This window comes from Beta vulgaris, chromosome 5, assembly GCF_026745355.1.
Source record: "Beta vulgaris subsp. vulgaris cultivar EL10 chromosome 5, EL10.2, whole genome shotgun sequence".
NCBI classification, from domain to species: domain Eukaryota; kingdom Viridiplantae; phylum Streptophyta; class Magnoliopsida; order Caryophyllales; family Amaranthaceae; genus Beta; species Beta vulgaris.
This window is the reverse complement of record NC_079206.1, coordinates 5,549,481-5,567,443: the sequence shown is the minus strand read 5'-3', so window position 1 is coordinate 5,567,443 and position 17,963 is coordinate 5,549,481. Positions and strand designations below refer to the sequence as shown.

The 17,963-nt window shown below is 36.0% G+C and overlaps 3 protein-coding genes across 4 annotated transcripts; 2 read left to right on the top strand and 1 right to left on the bottom strand.

Annotated features, from left to right (window-relative positions):
* The first annotated feature begins 1,208 nt into the window (after positions 1-1,208).
* On the top strand, positions 1,209-5,819 carry LOC104892379 (PGR5-like protein 1A, chloroplastic). 2 transcript variants are annotated; one of them, XM_010678299.4, is made up of 11 exons: positions 1,209-1,652; positions 2,688-2,797; positions 2,914-3,010; positions 3,125-3,225; positions 3,399-3,455; positions 3,707-3,783; positions 4,085-4,136; positions 4,257-4,367; positions 4,459-4,556; positions 4,650-4,721; positions 5,512-5,819. In XM_010678299.4, the coding sequence occupies exons 1-10, from the start codon at positions 1,439-1,441 to the stop codon at positions 4,717-4,719; spliced, it is 987 nt and encodes a 328-aa protein (XP_010676601.1). In that variant the 5' UTR covers positions 1,209-1,438; the 3' UTR covers positions 4,720-4,721; positions 5,512-5,819. The 2 variants fall into 2 exon arrangements, with proteins under 2 accessions (XP_010676601.1, XP_010676600.1); XM_010678298.4 differs by having other exon boundaries at positions 1,210-1,652; positions 4,650-4,726.
* A 67-nt stretch (positions 5,820-5,886) lies between these two features.
* Positions 5,887-11,340, bottom strand: LOC104892377 (histone deacetylase complex subunit SAP18). Its single transcript, XM_010678296.4, has 6 exons — positions 11,087-11,340; positions 9,945-9,977; positions 6,995-7,105; positions 6,782-6,877; positions 6,371-6,445; positions 5,887-6,240 (listed from the first exon to the last, which is right to left on the bottom strand). The coding sequence occupies exons 1-6, from the start codon at positions 11,255-11,257 to the stop codon at positions 6,208-6,210; spliced, it is 519 nt and encodes a 172-aa protein (XP_010676598.1). The 5' UTR covers positions 11,258-11,340; the 3' UTR covers positions 5,887-6,207.
* Positions 11,341-14,801: 3,461 nt separating this feature from the next.
* LOC104892376 (expansin-A7) lies at positions 14,802-17,271 on the top strand. The gene is made up of 3 exons (XM_010678295.3): positions 14,802-15,033; positions 15,673-16,018; positions 16,572-17,271. Exons 1-3 carry the CDS (start codon positions 14,859-14,861, stop codon positions 16,882-16,884), a joined length of 834 nt encoding a protein of 277 aa, XP_010676597.1. The 5' UTR covers positions 14,802-14,858; the 3' UTR covers positions 16,885-17,271.
* Positions 17,272-17,963: the final 692 nt, after the last annotated feature.

Here is a 17,963-nt window from a genome sequence, read left to right as displayed (position 1 = left end):
CGCCGGCACGAGGGCCAACTCAGCACGGCACGATTTGAGCCTGGCCCAGCACGAGCCCGTTATGAGCACGACACGGCATGCCGACACGAGTGGTGGGCCGTGGGCCACGCATAAACAACATTCTAAAAGTTTGGTACGAAACCGGCACGAGCACGATGGGTCGGCCCGCAAGTTGGCACGCTTATTTTGGTTAAAATCTCATAATATTTAAAATTTGTATAAGGCATGATGGCGCGGCACGAGCCGGCCCGGCACGATGGCACGACACGATGGCCCGGCACGACACGTGGGCCGGGTCGTGCATGGGCCTTAGATTTTACAACTTGACACGAGCCCGACACGACACGAGCATTTCTTGGCCCATTTTGGCACGACACATTGTGGCACGAGGCACGCGGGCTTGGAACGTGGGCCGTCCCGGCACGGCCCGTGCCCACCTCTATTGGAAGTGGGTACTGGATATGGGCTAAAGGAAGACAAAATAGAGAAATCAATTTACTTTTAAAAAATTATTTAAAAGCTAGTAGTATACGGATGAAAAAGAAAAAATAGGCTACTAAACAATACTCCTATAGAAATTGGGGTTGGCTTAAGTGGTGAACTTTCTCATCTTCCCTAGCAAGATCTAGGGTTCAATTTCTACCTCAAGCATTTGCTTGGGATTTAAGAGGGGAGGAGAATTGGGGGTGTCTGGCTTGTAATGAGCCTTTGGATAGGGGCCGCAAGTGTAGCCTAGAGGAATTCTTCTTACCAATTTTGGTTGTAAGGTATTTGGTTTCTAAATTCGAATATAATGATACAAATTTGGCAGTTTAAATAACTTTTCTAATCAAGAAGTGGGTGGATCAGTTAGTAAAGGAGTTGCTCCAATTTCACTAGAGGTTTTAATTTAAGCTTTACCAATATAACAAGCACTTTACGAATGAGAAACCCCCCTTAACCTATCAGGCAACTCGAATTTAGTTTAAAAGAATATAACAAATGTTCCTAAAATATAAGATAGCGTGTGAAATTGAGTTCACCAAAATTTTATATTAAAAAACCTCGCGACATCTCGAATCTAACCACGTGTCAACCAATGACAAGCCATACCCCAAGCACAATTCCACCTTGATGACATGGCACAACTTGTGAAATAAAAAACAACACCAACAAATATTCCAACTCCATAAGAGTCTTAAGTCTAACAGAAGTACCAGATTTTTTTACAGTCCCAATTATTTCCCTCCACACATTTGACCGTTTGCCTTATCTCCAACGATCCCCTCCAAAACTCCAAACAAATCTTTCTCTCTCTCTCTCCTCACAATGCCCAGAAACTCTCCACTTCTCTTGCCACCTTTGAACACAATGCTCTGTTTGGATTGAAAAAAATATATAAAAAGAGGGAGAAAACAAAATAATTAGCTTTCTTAATTAAGCTTTAAAAAAATTAAATATGGCTTCCAAACTAGGGGTTGCTGCTTTAACTTCACCAAGTGTTTTTACTGCTCCAATTCGAAAACCCTTAGTTTCTGTCTCTTCATCATCATCATCATCATCAACATCATTCTCTTTGAAGGATGTTTCTGCTAAGTTCATGGGTGTTCGACGTCTCGCAATTAGGCGCAAGCTCTTACTTCTTCCACCTAAAGCTGCTACTGATAAGCAAGGTTTGCCTTTCTTTTATGTCTTATATGTTTTTCGCAAATTCTTATATACGGCCAGCCACACCATTACTTGATGGCGCCGCCAGTTCACGTAGTATAATGTTAGCTATTATATTTTGAAGTTACTAATTAATATACTAGAGGATACTAATGCTTTTAGGGTTATTTGTCTTAGAGATTATTAGGGGTTACTTATAATTATCGGGGTTACTTATTAATACAGTAGAGATTACTTATAATTGTCGTGGTTACCAAGGCCGTCTTGAAGATTTTGGGGGCCGGTTATAACATGAAAATTATCCCCCCAACTTATAAAACATAAAGATGGAAGTTTGAAATATTAAAGATGAAAAGTTGATTATTCAAAGATTGATCACGAAGAAATTTATTAAAGGTGGAAAACAAGAGTGATTTCTTCAAATATGAAGTACATTTTTTTAGGAACAATACATCTTAGGGCCCTTATATTTTTGGGGCCCTTATATTTTGGGGGCCCTGTGCTATTGGACTCCTTGCACACCCTCATCTAAGAAGGTTGCTTTAGGGTCACTTGTCTTAGAGATTATTAGGGATTACTTATATGTATAGAAAGGGTTACTTATATTTTAATATAGCTAGTTTGTCTTTCACACACGCGGTCATATGGTTTGCTAATCATGTGGCCAGCCACACAGAAAATACGCGGAATGGAAATGCATGAAGGGGAAATAAGAGGTGGTTTTCTAACTTTTGATTGTTTTTTTATAGCTTAGGTGTGGTATCAGAGGATAGGGAATGGAGTAAAGGAAATGTAGAGAATCCTAATTTGTCATATATATGTGCACTCTGACTCCTGATCGTGTGATCGTACCAATATATAGTATGTTACTAGTCATTAGATTCTCCTATGGCTCTAGAGATAGTATTAATGCATAGGAAAACTGTAGAAAACAGACATAACCCCATGAGAAACTCATATTAGCAAGTTTCTTCTGCTTTTTCAATCTAATTAATCTACTGTGACAATCAAAAGTTAGACATGAGCAATTGTATATTCAGGTCAAGCTGGAGATGAAGTGGTAGACAGTAATATGTTACAATATTGTAGTTTAGACAAGAAGAAGAAATCACTTGGAGAGCTTGAACAGGAATTCCTGCAAGCATTACAGGTAAACACATCGTACCACATTGTTTACTTAGCTTCTCTTTTCACCCCTACTTCTTGGTATTTAGAACCAAACATTTCATTTGCAAAAGCCTAATACAACCTCTTTACCATGATCAGACATTCTACTATGAGGGAAAGGCTATCATGTCAAACGAGGAATTCGACAACCTCAAAGAAGAATTGATGTGGGAAGGAAGCAGCATAGTAATGCTAAGTTAGTTTCAATAATAAAATGTCAAAACATCTGAAGATATTCAGTTGTTTCCTGACTAATCATGATAATAAAAGGCATAACTTGTTCTGTTTTCTTGAATAATTCACAAAACAGGTTCAGACGAGCAGAGGTTTTTAGAAGCTTCCATGGCTTATGTAGCTGGGAATCCAATCCTGTCCGATGAAGAGTTTGATGAACTAAGGCTGAAACTTAAGGTCTGTACCTTTCAGTTGACGGTTAACCTATAGTAAACAAAAGAAAATGATTGCTCGTATGAAGTGTTTTTCTTATGAGTATAAACAGTAAACAAGCGAGAGAAAAGGCCATTTAGTCATTTTCTAATCTTAACTGATTTTCATTTTGTACATTGTTGTCACTTATTTTGCAGACAGAAGGTAGTATGATCGTTGTGGAGGGTCCTCGGTGCAGTCTTAGGAGTAGAAAGGTATGAGTTTAACATTGGTGTCTCAGTTAGTGTTCCTATGTGTCGTGTTAATGCATGTACTATTAACTTTCATATGTTTTAGCTTTTGCTAATTTGTTCAAGTTTGTCAATTACAATTCTTTTAGGTTCCAACACTAGTTAGAAACTAGCTTAAAGTGGTCAATATATTGCTTCTGTGTTAGATTGTTGTTTGCTCAATATATTCCATAGGGTTTTTGTTTCTTTCTTTCTGATGAGCTTTAGTTTGACAGGTCTACAGTGACCTCACAGTTGACTACTTCAAAATGTTCTTGTTGAATGTTCCAGCTGCTGTCGTTGCCCTTGGACTGTGAGTATCATGATGACAAAGTTCATATCGGTTTACTGGCCTCTCCCTTTTATTCTAATTTGCTCAAACTCTGGTAAAAGTGTTAGACATGAACATGTAATATCCAATTTTTGACAAGACTGTTTTATGAAATTACCCGTGTTTTTGTCTAAAAGAAGCTCACATCCAAGTGAGAGTCTGAGGATTTTACATGAGTCCTCGAAAGGAAATGAAAAGTATGAGTAACATAGGCAGATAGGGGTGCAAGCTTAACAAATCTGGTGTAGAAAATGAAAATGACAACTATTGTTGGCTTAAACAGGTTCTTTTTCCTGGATGATTTGACCGGATTTGAGATCACTTACTTGTTGGAGGTAATAACCTCACTTCCTGTTTCAACATTGTCAGATCTGTATAACTATACTATGCTTCTTGTTTTCCGTTCTCGGGTCACTATTTGATCAATCTGTCTGTCTGCACTGGCCTTAATGCAGCTTCCAGAGCCTTTCAGTTTCATTTTCGTATGGTTTGCAGCATTGCCAGCTATACTGTGGATATCTCAGGCCATCACAAAGCTTATTGTCAAAGATTTTCTTATATTGAAGGTAATAGTCCGGATTAATGAAACTTATGATATATGAATCTGATTAGCATATACTAGTCATGTGATTAACACGCTATTACCGTATCTGCTAGGGCACTTGTCCCAACTGTGGTACAGAGAACCTCTCCTTCTTTGGGACTATCCTTTCGGTTTCCAGTGGCGGCACCACGAACAATTTGAAATGCTCAAAGTAAGAGTAAAGCTACTGGTAAAACTTATGGTTGTTAACTTGAGAAACATACTTCTCCTTGTCTAATGATGATTATGAAACATTTTTTTGCAGCTGTGGAACGGTATTAGAATATGATTCCAAAAAGCGTCTAATGACAATACCAGAAGGAAGCCAAGCTTAAAGGCAAGGTACACAAGATGAATCTGTAATCCTTTGCCAATCACCTGATATGCTCAGTTTTCCATGGTTTAACACTTAATAGGGATCCTCTTCCCTAGTCCTATCTTATTGAGAATGGTCTAGCACATAATAATATTGGTACTAAGTAGTTATTTGTTGCTATATCACTGGATTTTGGTACTAGAAAAAGTTGCAATAAACACTTTGGTAGTACAGGTGCCAAGAAGCCTTATGATGGTATCAGTATTATGAATTTTTAATTTGGTAATAGGAAATGTTTAATTGGTATTTTTAGACGAACTTAAATGTTTTGGTGGTACTATTTTTCACTCTACTTTGTGAGACGACCACCTTACTTATAGTGGAACAAAAAACTTTTAGTGGTTTAACATCCCTTCTATTTTTATTGATCTAGATCTAGTGACTCCAATCACAACTAAGTACTATTGAATTAAAAAAAAAAAAAAAAGGAACTCAAAAAACAACAAGCTTCAACATCCAATTTGGAAACAACCTCGCCCTTTCATTACTAAGAATTCATCCAAGGTTTCGAGTATTTTCAAAAAATTCGAAATGCATATAACACAACACTTCGATATTGAAAATGATACCCTAAAAAACTAAGATGATTTCTTACCTAGTAAAAGTTTGCAACAGTTTTAGAATATGTTGAACCTTGAGATTTTCTTGTCAAAATTTCGGAATATTTTGCTCTACGAATTTTAGCTATAAATGTATATATTGACTTCCATTATTAAAATGCTACTCTTATTGAAGATAATCTCTGTTGCAGAATATTTTGCAAGATATTCAGCTGATCATGCAAATGTGAGGAACTTATGTTTTTGGCCACAGGGGCGGTATATTAGTTCCTTTGGAGATTCAAATGACTAAGATCTATAAATTGTGGGATGCATGTGAAAAAATCTGCCAGGTGTTACAGTACACAAATAAATTTACGTAATCTATGTATATTCTTGTAAACTTCCTGCATACTAGAGACAGATTGATATTGAATTGAATTCTGTATGTAATTCTTATACAGGCTCTTGAATCATTTGAGTGAAACAATCAACTAGATCATGATTGTGTACATTTTCATATATTGTGTACATGAATTCTATAGCATTAACCAAACAAGCAAAAACATTTTTTGAAAATCAGCAAGTGAGAAAATGAATACATTTTGCATATAGATCATTGAACCGCTCGTATCAACTACTTAATCAAGGCATCTTTTACAAGCCATAGAAACAAATGCTAACAGTTTAATGTTAATCTTAAAATCAGAATACAAGAAATTAACACGAATCATACTCTTAAAAGCAGACTACTAAAAGGAATAGCCGAGATGTGAATTACTTGCAGGCATGACAGCTTAAGCATTGATGTCGTGCTGCTATTACTCTATATGCCATTTTTAACGAATAACAGAAGCCATCTATCTGTGCCTCGGCAAAACTATGCATGTGCAGCCAGCCACTCCGCTCTACTCAATTGACACATCCAAGTAATCTCCAATCTACAAAATATTAGAAAGTGATTAACTTTGTGAAGTACCAGGAAAAAGAAAGTATAGAATCACTGATCCTCTTGATCTACGGAGACTAGGGAAAACAAAACTTCAGTATAGCTGTGTGATGAAGATTTACCTGGAAGTATATCTCAGACAAGGCCTTGTTGTCATCTAACCGTCTTTTATTTGCATTTGAGAAGGTTTCACCTACCTGAAAAAATGTTGACATGAACAGTTTAAAGTTTAAACACCTTGATACCAAAAGTTTCGGCATGTCTACTTTAGCACAATGGAACTTAGCAACCCCCCCCCCCCCCCTTATGCCCAAATACTAATTCCTTTTCCTTTTATTATTTTGCATGCTGCTTTCTGTGTTTATCAAGTATTTTTCTGTTGGTATAGAAACACTCATACTGAGGAAGAACTGCTTGTCTCAGTAGTCAATATGTAGAGGTAGTAGATTTGAATTAACACTGCAAAGTCTAAAAGCAGAAAAGGAACAAATGAACAATCATCCATGATTTAGCTTAGGCAATTCAGCAAATACCTTCTTTACTTGCATGCGCCCATTTTTATCAGGATATACAACTGCAAAAGACAATTTCGCATCTCGTCTTCTGGCAGCTGGAGATACTTCCTTCACCTTCAGGTAATTATAACAATCAGTGTGATACACACACAAGAAAGCTGTCAATTTCGGTGGGAGGGGAGAGTTCAAAATACAGAATGAAAACTCAGAAATAAGAATTGGCATACATACAAGATCAGTCAACTCTCGAAGAGTAGCATCCATCCATGTATATATTTGGACCTCATCCTTGGGCTCCTTGCCTCTCACTGAAAAATCTTCTTGGGTATGGTGACCTCCAGTCTAGAAAACATCATAATTAAAATCAAAATGAAACAGCTCTTAGCCAAACCAAGAAATGCATATTGGAGCATAATAGCAAAACCAAAGCATCTGCTCATTTCTCCTATTGCATGTCTCATCAATACAATGCAGCATAATATCTTTGACTCATTCATTTGATATTCTAGCATTCCAGCACCAGCATCTTTTAAAAACGTTAATAATATGGTTCATAAATTTGTGTTCATCCGCCTGAAATTGACTGAAGCCAATCCCTACAAGTTTTCAGTCTGGTTCTAGTCGTCAGGTCATCGTCTCATAAAAGCTACCTCCCTCTCTCCCCCCCCCCCAACCCTGCATCTTCTCTCTCTTGCTTCTCTGTTTATTGTGCTCTGAATCGATATTTGTTTGCGCACAAATTAGATCAAGCACCTTGACAGTCAAAAAGGATAGTTACTAAAGGTAAAATATTCAGTACGAGGAGGAGCAGCCAACACATTGGGTAGAATTTATCATCACATAAATTTTCAAGACATGAGCTACCATTTTCCAAGACATGAGGCAGCAAGGTAGCATGGATCTCCTTGTTGATAGATATTACATGCAAAACTATCAATTATTTCTATAGTCCAATTATAATTAGAGATGCTAAATTTAATTGTAACAATTCTTAGTAGTCTAAAAGTTGAAGAATCGATTCCATTCCTTCCTATTATCCGTATCCTACAATGTACTTCCTCCGTTTCTTTTGAATTGCAACAATTCAAATTCTACTTTCTCTAACACGTAACTCTGTCTGTTCATCATCTAAAATTATCCGAGTGGAAAACACAATAATATATTCAACATTATACATCAAGATAAATCTAACATCTTACATACAAACATTTTTTTTTATTTATTAATAAACAAAGTACAGTTAAGAATTCAAAATTAGCATCAAATAGTGCAAAAGCCCAAGTGCTACAAATTGTAATCAGATGCAGGTATATGTGTTTGTGATGGATCAATGATCATTATAATCTATGGCTATGAAGAAGCTTTTTGACTTGATTGTCAAGAAGAGCAAGAGTCCTCCAAATTTGCCTCAGAAGCAAAATAAATAACTGGTTCCACTTGTGAGTACAGAAAATCATTATACTACGCCATTAATTATAAAATTTGGGAGGATAACCGGGACCAAAAAAACTCTGAACAAAAACTACCATGTAACGACCAGTAAATAACCCAATAGTGAAACGACTATATTTGGCCAACTCAATTAACATGCCACACTCCGTCCATCTCCCTTGTCTTGCCACGTTATTAAATTGCATATATAAGGTTCATCATATAAGGATGTCATTTAAATCTATTGATCTTAATTTTGAAATGTGATATCTAAAATATTCAATTACAAACATAATTGACAATTACTAGAAATAATTCTAGAATTCCACATTCCATCATACTATTTGGGAAGTGAGGAATTGTTATAAGGAAATTAAAAAGCTTCTGCTATTTATGTCATTATTTGAGAAAGTAATGGGAAAAACTAAATTTCATTTGTCTTTGCAAGCGAAGAGAAACTGCAGAAGTGGTATAAGGCACAAAAAAACCCACTAAAAAAGAAGCCTACCACTCCTATCTCCTACACCACAAACGCCTTCACCTTGGTGTAATTGAACTTTTTGTGTCTCCATCCCGATTCTTTCTGATACTTCAATGATAACTTCCTTTGTTTCTTTTAGATGCAACATTCGTGTTTTTGGTGAGAGAATTAAAAAGAGCAAATGTTGCATCTAAAAAAAAACAATAGGAGTATGACTCAAATTGAGGTGGTGTGCTTATGACTTAAACACTTTGGAACAATTCTAGATTGAAAATTGGAATTGATATTCTCCAAGCACTTGAATAGCCTTGACATAGAAAAACAGAGGCATGAAAATCAAGGAGAATGAAAAAAATATATCATGATAGATATATCGAGAGTGATAAATGCTTGAACCACTATCTTATGGAGGATCCCCTGGAAAACCGAGCTGCAAACGGAGCTCTAATGGCAGCTGGAAGGTGGATATATAGGAGAGAGAGGAAAATTTGGTGTTAAAATGATAAATAACGAAGGCTTAGTGAACTTTAAAATTCCATGTACTGAAATGGCATTTAGAAGTCCAACAATTTGGGCTATGTGTTAAATGCAAGAGGTGGACCAAATCCGAATTATATGCTATCCAAACATCACATTTGGGCTAACTCTGGAATTAAATTTTCAAAGTCCAATTCCTAAAAAACATTTAAGCAATTCATAAAAAACATTTTTTTTATTCTCACAAAGATCAGGATAAACGTCCAAAAGGGATGGAGCCTTATAAAAGTTTGATTAGATGTATTTAATGTAAAGGGTTTAGTTATCATTATTGACTCAATTACAAAATATTTTATAGGCAGATAAGCCAATTACCGCATATAACTCTTCTATTTGATCTCCCAAAGTCCCAATGGAACCTTTGTTCCACCTCTCCCACTACTTCCAGATCTCAAATTTGAGCCTGAGGTATTGCACTTAATGCAGAAACCAACAATAGGGAACTGAGAGAAGAAAAGAAAAACTTAAAACAATATTTAACATGCTAATGCCATCTCAATCCCACTGCTTAGTTTACATCTATCCTGAAATTACAATTTAATAACAAATCAAGTCATCAGAAGTTTCAACATTCAGCACTTTCACAAATATACGAAAACCCTAAAGACATCAGGAATACTGTCCCACATGTGTACAGAAGAAACAATGGGAATTAATGAAAGGAACACACAAAGAATTCCAACGAAGGATATATGACAAACGCAAACTACAGTTCTAAGGATATTCACATACCTTGGTGAAAACCCGAAGCAACAATGGACAAGTCTGCATAAGCAAAAGACAGAGAATCAACTCAGTAGTTCTTAGAAATCACATGCATGAACAGAAATATACAGCTTCCAAGCACTCTACTAAAGTTTCAAGTTAAGTTGACAATTTCAACACATTTCTCAAAGAAACTAGAGAATTAAGAAAGAAAAAGGAGAAATGTGATACCAATTCGCACTAAGAATCATTCATTATACAATAATTTCGGATGGATGCCCAATAGAAGCAGAGCTTGAATGAGTTCTAAGGAGGCTAGTTTGAGCAAACAAAAAGAGAAGTGTATTACTATAATTACACAAATCATAACATTTTATGACTTGTAAGCATATATCAAAAGAGCACAAAAGCTATGTTACTCCGACACCTCCATTTACCTCAAAAACCAGGTGTCGGGTTGTGTCATGTTTGACACGACACTTTAATTGGATACTCCATTTTAAACTTAAAACTTGTCTTTTTTCTACAAAGTAGCTGAGTCGGACACTTGGACACCCGTATCCGAGTAGACACTCAAACCATGTTTGAGCAACATAGCACAAAAGGTTTGAGAAATACGCAACTTCCACTATAAATCTCACAGTTTCCTTTCCACCACCAAATAGATAGGATCACAGTTCTAATCAGCCAAAAATATTTAAACGCACTTCCTCTGGAATACAGTAGCAAATACCAGCACACAAATATGACACCAGACCAATTATCATAGCTACAATGTTCAAACTAGAATACCCCAATTTAACTTTGCATTTGCACCCTATGAATAGAACATTCTAAGAACCACAACATAAGTAGGGACAGTAATACACTATCTATGATTCTTCGAAAAATCTTCGTTCCAACTTTGGTAATGTGCTCCTCTACCCTTCAAGATCATGTTGCATTTCCACAAAGACTAATTTGTTTGTAAATGACTGAGAGTATGAGAACTTAAATAAACCCTAAACCCTAAACCCAAAACCCTAATTCTCCGAATTCCAAAATCAATAACATGAACTTAAATTGGCACCAAGAAACGTTCAAAAAAGGGAAAATAAACTAAGGGGATTGACAAATGAAGAAGAAATTGAAGAATAATAATGAAAAAAAAGGAGAAGATAAAGAAGGACCTTTTCACGATCGACGGGCTGGAAGCGCGCACGAAGAGGAGGGGGACCAGGTAGGCCTCGCGATGGAAGAGGGGGAGGCGGCGGAAGAGGGCGACCGGAGGATCTGGGCGGTGGTTCGGCGACGCCTCCGCCTACTCTTTCTCTCTCCTCTCTGCTCCTTTTTCTGTCCATACTTGCTAATTCCTAATTGCTATGATGCGTTTACAGCAAGGGCTGGACGACTGAGTTTCACCTTAGTGTTTGTGTAAGTCGCTTAACAAGTGTTTCACGTGTGAGGACGAGGAGTGATAATGAGTCTACAATTTAGGAGCAGCTTGGGCTCGGCTCGGCTCGGCTCGGATTGGCTCGGCTCGTTTTATTTCACGTGTGAGGACGAGGAGTGATAATGAGTCTACAATTTAGGAGCAGCTTGGGCTCGGCTCGGCTCGAGACTTAAACGAGCCGAGCCGAGCTAGACAAAACTTGTGAATAGCTTGATTATTATATTATATTAAAAATTATATTAAGTATTTCTTTTAAGATATTAACTAAGGTATAGAATAAAGATAAAAAGAAAAAGGTAAAAACAATTAAAAAAAAGGAAAACAAAAAAGATAGAGAAGAGCCGACCCTAAACGAGCTCACGAGCCGAGCTGAGCATAATCGAGCTCACGAGCCGAGCCTAAACGAGCTTACGAGTCGAGCTCAAGCTGCAAATTCTAATCACGAGCTCGACGAGCACACGAGCTAAGCCGAGCCGAACCCATGAAAAGTTAAATAAGCTCGAGTCGAGCCCAGTGCTATTCAGGCTCGACTCGTCGATAAGCACCCTTGGTCAGGACTGAGCACACAAGACCCGATCATAAAAGCTCAAACGACGCATTCTACTAATTGAATTGGAACCATCATATGTTCATATCAGGTTGGTTGTGTTATTATATCTAATTTTAACTATATAGAGGTGGTAAACGGATCATATTCAGATCACCTTTTGTTCGGGTCCATTCGTGTTTGAGCCCATCTCGAGACCATAAAAATTCGAGTAGGGTCGGAAACGAGTTTGATGCCTTGGGTCAACATCATGTTGGGTTGATTTGGGTCGGGTTAGATCGACTTTCTTTATGTAACAAATAAATAAAACATATACTAACCAGCTTAAAGTGAGTCAAGCAACTAGAATAGTTCAAGTTTCTTAAAAAAAAAACAATTTGAGTTCTTTTACCTACATTAATATTTTGAATTAATGGTGCCACGCAGTCATGTGATATTTAGACTTTTTGCTCTGATTTAGAAGTTTTTATGTTTCTTTATTTGTTTCTATTATTTGGTTGTTCAACTTAATTACCAAAAAAGTTTATGTTCATGAAAAATATTGCAATATTATTTTCGGGTCACTTCAGGCCGGGTAGGTTATGTTTGGGTTGTTTTTCGTGCACATGTCATATTTGGGTTTAGGTTCTTACGGATCAAGTTATTTCGGGTTTTGTTTTGGGTGGTTGTTTTCGGGTGAAATACTCTTGAGTAGGGTATTCTCAGGTCAGGTATCGGGTACATGTCCATTTTGCCACCTCTAATCTTATGTTTGTATGTGGTTGTATATGATTAGATTCGAATTAATGTTCAACTTTATTTATGTGAGGTTAAGAGAATGTATCCTGATAAGTTAAGAGGCAATAGAAAACATTTGTTAACAAGTTAAGAGAATGTATCATGTCTAGACTTGAGCAACCTCCATTCTTCTGCAGCGTCGAAATCACCTCATTTGCTCTGTGAAACGCCGCATATGGATGCAGATTAGGTGATTTTGACGTCGTATTGCAAGAGACTTCATCACAATCTCAAATAACAAAGAGATTTTGCTTCAGTGAAGCATTTGAAGCGGTGAAATTACATATAATTGGAGGGAAAAAAAAGGTTTTAGATGAAAAAATAGGACTGGAAAATAGGCAGGAAATGGGAAAAATATATATAAAAAATCAAGATGCTCCGACGACACCCAAAAAATACCTCTAATGTCATTGATGATACGCACTGCATCAAGTCCAATAGTATGTGATATTTTAATTACTAACCAAAGTTTATGGTGGTACGTACACCCAAGTTATAGTTAACATCCTTATTAATAAAGAGCTAAAGTTGTGAAACGATGATAGCACCAATGATAGAAGCAGGGGCAGGAGCATGGAAAATTTCATTGAGAGGAATCAGCAAAACGAGGTTAATGAGTCTGGTTGATGTCCATAATAGCAGTGATGACTTGTAGAGAGTGGTTAACTTCATTTTTAAGAAGATGGAGGGATTTTAAAGAGGTACCATATAGAAAATAAAATAATTAAAAGGTACCAATCTATACTAATATATTAAAAGACGTGCATAAGAACGTCTATGTGCCATGTGGCACTCTTCTCTAACACTCTAAGGCATATGCTCTATTTTCATGTCAAACAACCTCTCAAATAAAAAAATAATGTTGTGTGGTTAGAAGGTATCAAACACGAGACCTTTGAAAGGAAATTTGAGAGCTTAATATAACCATTGATCCAACATAACATCTTTGATTAATATTTCAAAATAAAATATAATAAGGTTTTGTAATTATATCTAATTAAAAGACTATACAAGTAGTAAGATATTTAACACATTAATGGTAATGATAATAGACTATTGTGGTCAATTTTTTCCTCACAAGACAAAAATCTAAGAAAATAAACAACCCGGAGCATCGCCCGGGACACTCACTAGTTAAAATACTAAAACATGCTAGAGTAGTACACAAAAAAAGTCAAAAACAGAGGAATACCATATAAAATTACTCTTTTCAAAATTTACAAAAAAACTACATTATCACAAAACATAAATGCTTTATGAAAAAAACTTAGAAAAAATAACTAGGTACGTTAAGGGTCGTCTCATAAAACTAGAGGCCCTGTGCTAAATTAAATTATAAAAATTACATTTTTTTGGTGAATAGGAAGAGATGGGAGGGTCGTCATTAATGGTCTTTTTTGGAGAATAGGAGGAGAAGAAACACCAAACAAAAAAAATTTAAAATTTGCTTCCAACATTACCCTCTATAAAATTGAAAATGAATAGTTCGTAATTAGAGTTAGGTTTTTTTCCCCTTTAAGAGGACAACTAATAGAACTGGGCCCCTTATCTTTTGGGGGACCCTGTGCAGTTGCTCACCCTGCACATGGCCTTAGCCGCCTATGCGAAGCTACGATCTTGGTGCACCCATTCTAACCGCATGCATGTATGCATGCATGCATGTCTCTTGTTATTCAGCTATACGAAAAATGATTGGAGGACTTCTATAGGTTACGTAGCTAATGAAGATAAGGTTTACTTAATTCAACCCATGTAATTAAACATATCTCCAATAAAATACGTTGTGCCTGTTGCATAATTTGTTAGCATATATCATCAATTGAATAAATAAAGGGACTATATCCGATTCACATTATAAATTAAAAAAGATTCCTCCTACCAAACTCTATAGACAATTGCATATAACTTGGCAGCACGTTATGGACGGCTTTGGTCTTCTATTAGCAAAAACATTGAATCTCCGATAGCAACATCCGTGCGTGGAAATAACGTAGACTTACTTTTGTGCATATTCTGCTATACTATTCGTGGGAGTCACTAAGACTTTAGGTTTTGTATAGTATGAAATTCAAGAATCTACCTACTTGGTAACACTATATAAAGCTTATGGTTTATGTAACTAAATCATTCAAATTAACATCTAGTTCACTTTTCATTCCTAGTATCAAAGAATAGTTAATTAATCATGGCTTCTAATTTGCAAAGTTCATGGAAAATTAGCCTCTATTTTTCAGTCGGATTCTTTGTATTATTAGAAATGGTGAGATTTTCAAATGGATATCCTACTTACTTCAAGCCAACCCAATGGAAGATTGCTCATGCTACTTTTTATGGTGATGAGAGTGCCTCTGCGACAATGGGTAAATAACTAAATCCATCATGCATCATTTTTTTGTTGCTGGTTTTTTGCTTCATTAATATGATAGTGTCATCTTTAGTAAGTTTGAGAAAAGGCTTCCCAAATTATTGTTTGCCTTACTTAGTTTCATATATAAAAAAACTAAGCTCTTATGATCTCACAACAATCCATTAGTACTTAGATCAGAAGTAATTTTTATTTCAATTTAGAGAGAATTTGTAATATGTTTTGGAGTACATTCTAATGTCTTACAAGAAGTTATCACTTGAAAACTTTGTCATTCAAATTAAACTATAAATTTACATCATGAACTAGTATCTGAACAAACGTGTAACCATGCAAAAATACTCATATTTGGTCGTGTAGTAGGTGTATAAAATAGTCTGTTAAATTATTACATAGAATTCATTTTTTGAGATAAAAGGAGCTTCATTAACACCACTATAATTGATTGGAGTACCATTTATCATGCAAAACGAAATAAAAGTACCGTACCATGCATGCATGAATTTTTCTCCGGCTGCAAATATATACATGCATGCATGATCAAGCCTAATAACTCTCGTTTTCGATATAGTGAAGCCATTATTAAATGACTCTTACAAACACATTACTAATAATTTCCTTTCGTAATTGATAGGAGGAGCTTGTGGATATGGAAACTTGTTCAACAATGGGTATGGTACAGATACAGCTGCCTTGAGCACGGTATTGTTCAACAACGGATATGGTTGTGGGACATGCTACCAACTAATGTGTGCAAATTCAAAATGGTGCAATAAAAAACGTGGTGGTGGTTATGGCTATGGTGGTGGACCAACTTCCATTACCATCACTGCCACGAATCTGTGCCCTCCGAATTGGGGTCAGTCTAACGATGCTGGTGGATGGTGCAACCCGCCTCGAGTGCACTTCGACCTCTCCATGCCTGCATTTAAGAAACTTGCATTTTGGAGGGCTGGCATCATTCCAGTCCAGTACCGGAGGTACATAACTACATATATGCACTATGCTCTTAAGTCATACATATTAATTAAGGGCTCGTTCCTTATTGTTTTTCATTTTGTGTTTTCATTTTTTTTTAAACCAAAAACAAAAATATGAAAATAAAAAAAAATAGGGCCCGTTCGGTATTACTGTGATTTTCTGCTTTTTGGTTTTTTGATTTTCAAAGTCATATGATATATGTCCTATAATGAATAAAAATTTAGTTAAATTTATTGAGAACATGATGATTTTGAAAAGTGACAACTAAAAAGTTAAAATCAGTTTTTAGTTTTAAAAAAACTGAAAACTCAAAACAAAAAAGGATAACGAAACGGGCTCGTAATTTTCAGTTTTTAGTTGTCAGTTTTCAAAGTGGACATGTTTAGTATAAGTATGACTAATTTAAGATTATTATACCTCTTATATATATCATATGACTTTTATATTCATAAAACCAAAAATTGGAAAACATGTCCTAAGAGGTTAGCATATGTGGTACGAGGATATGCACGCTAATTTTTCGATTGTACTTGTTGGTTAATTAATTGACAGGGTTCCATGTGCGAAGAGAGGAGGCATAAGATTTAGCTTCCAAGGGAACAATTACTGGTTGTTAACATACGTAATGAACGTTGGTGGTGCTGGTGACATAGCTCAAATGTGGGTAAAAGGAAGCAGAACAGGGTGGATTAGCATGAGCCACAATTGGGGAGCTTCATACCAAGCCTTTGCTCAATTAGGAGGCCAACGCTTATCTTTCAAACTTCAGTCATACACCACTCGTCAGACTATTGTTGCCTATAATGTTGTCCCTCCTTACTGGAGCGTAGGCATGACTTATCAAGCTAAAGTTAACTTCCGATGATTAAATCTTATGTATCTTTTTCTCTTTTCTCCAATGTTATAGCAGCATACATTGTACGTACGTAGATCTTGATTCTAATGTGGCCTTGCTGTTGGCCCTTGAACAGGATCAAAATTTTCTTTTTTTTTTCCTCCATAAGTGTACTTTATTTTAAGAACATTTGCTTTGTAATTGTATCTAAGTGTAGCCGAAAAAGGATTGTGAGTGGCTCCAAGATACAAAAGATAATACAAACGTGAAGATTTTCAATTTGTATCATACTTTCTTTCCAAATTTTCCAATTTTTTTGTTGGATGTGGTAAATATTTATGGATTGTGCTGCTTTATATTAATCTCATGTCATTTATTTCATGTCATTTGAGTTTCTTTTACAAAATAAGCGGTGGTTTGTGGGTTGTTACACCCTATATTATGATGTAGCACCTAACACACAAGGATTTGTGATCAATCAATCACCTTGAGATCATGATGCTAATTATGATTTCAATTTAATTTAAAATAGGTATAAACATTTTGAACTATAGGTAAAAGCTTTTAAATCTAAGGAGTCAATTTCATTAAAGTACATCAACTACAACTAATCTTGAATTCTTGAACACATGAATTTATTATGAACATTGTTAGCAATAAATGCAATTTCTAGGACCTAAGGTTTGTTAGTTAAGTTCAAGTTCAACAATAAATGCAAAGTTGTAAACTTTAAATGAGAAAAGTAAGCAATAAAGAAATACAAAGATTTTACGTGGTTTGGTCAACCTTAACCAACATCCATAAGCAAGAATCTTGGAGTTCTCTTTAATTAGCCTCTCTAATGGAGGAATTACAATGGAGAAGAAGAAGAAGAAGAAGAGAGAGAGAGAGAGAGAGAGAGAGAGAGAGAGAGAGAGAGAGAGAGGAGAGAGTGAGGAGAGAGTGAGTTATATTTGCGGCTAATTTGAATCTTAGGTTTCTAAATGACTTTAGGATGCCTTATATATGACCTCCTAAAGTTTACAAAATCACTCAAACCCCAAAACAAAGAAATTCGAAAAAATTGGATTAAAATCGCAAAATCCTGAAACAGGGCGGTGCAGGCTTTT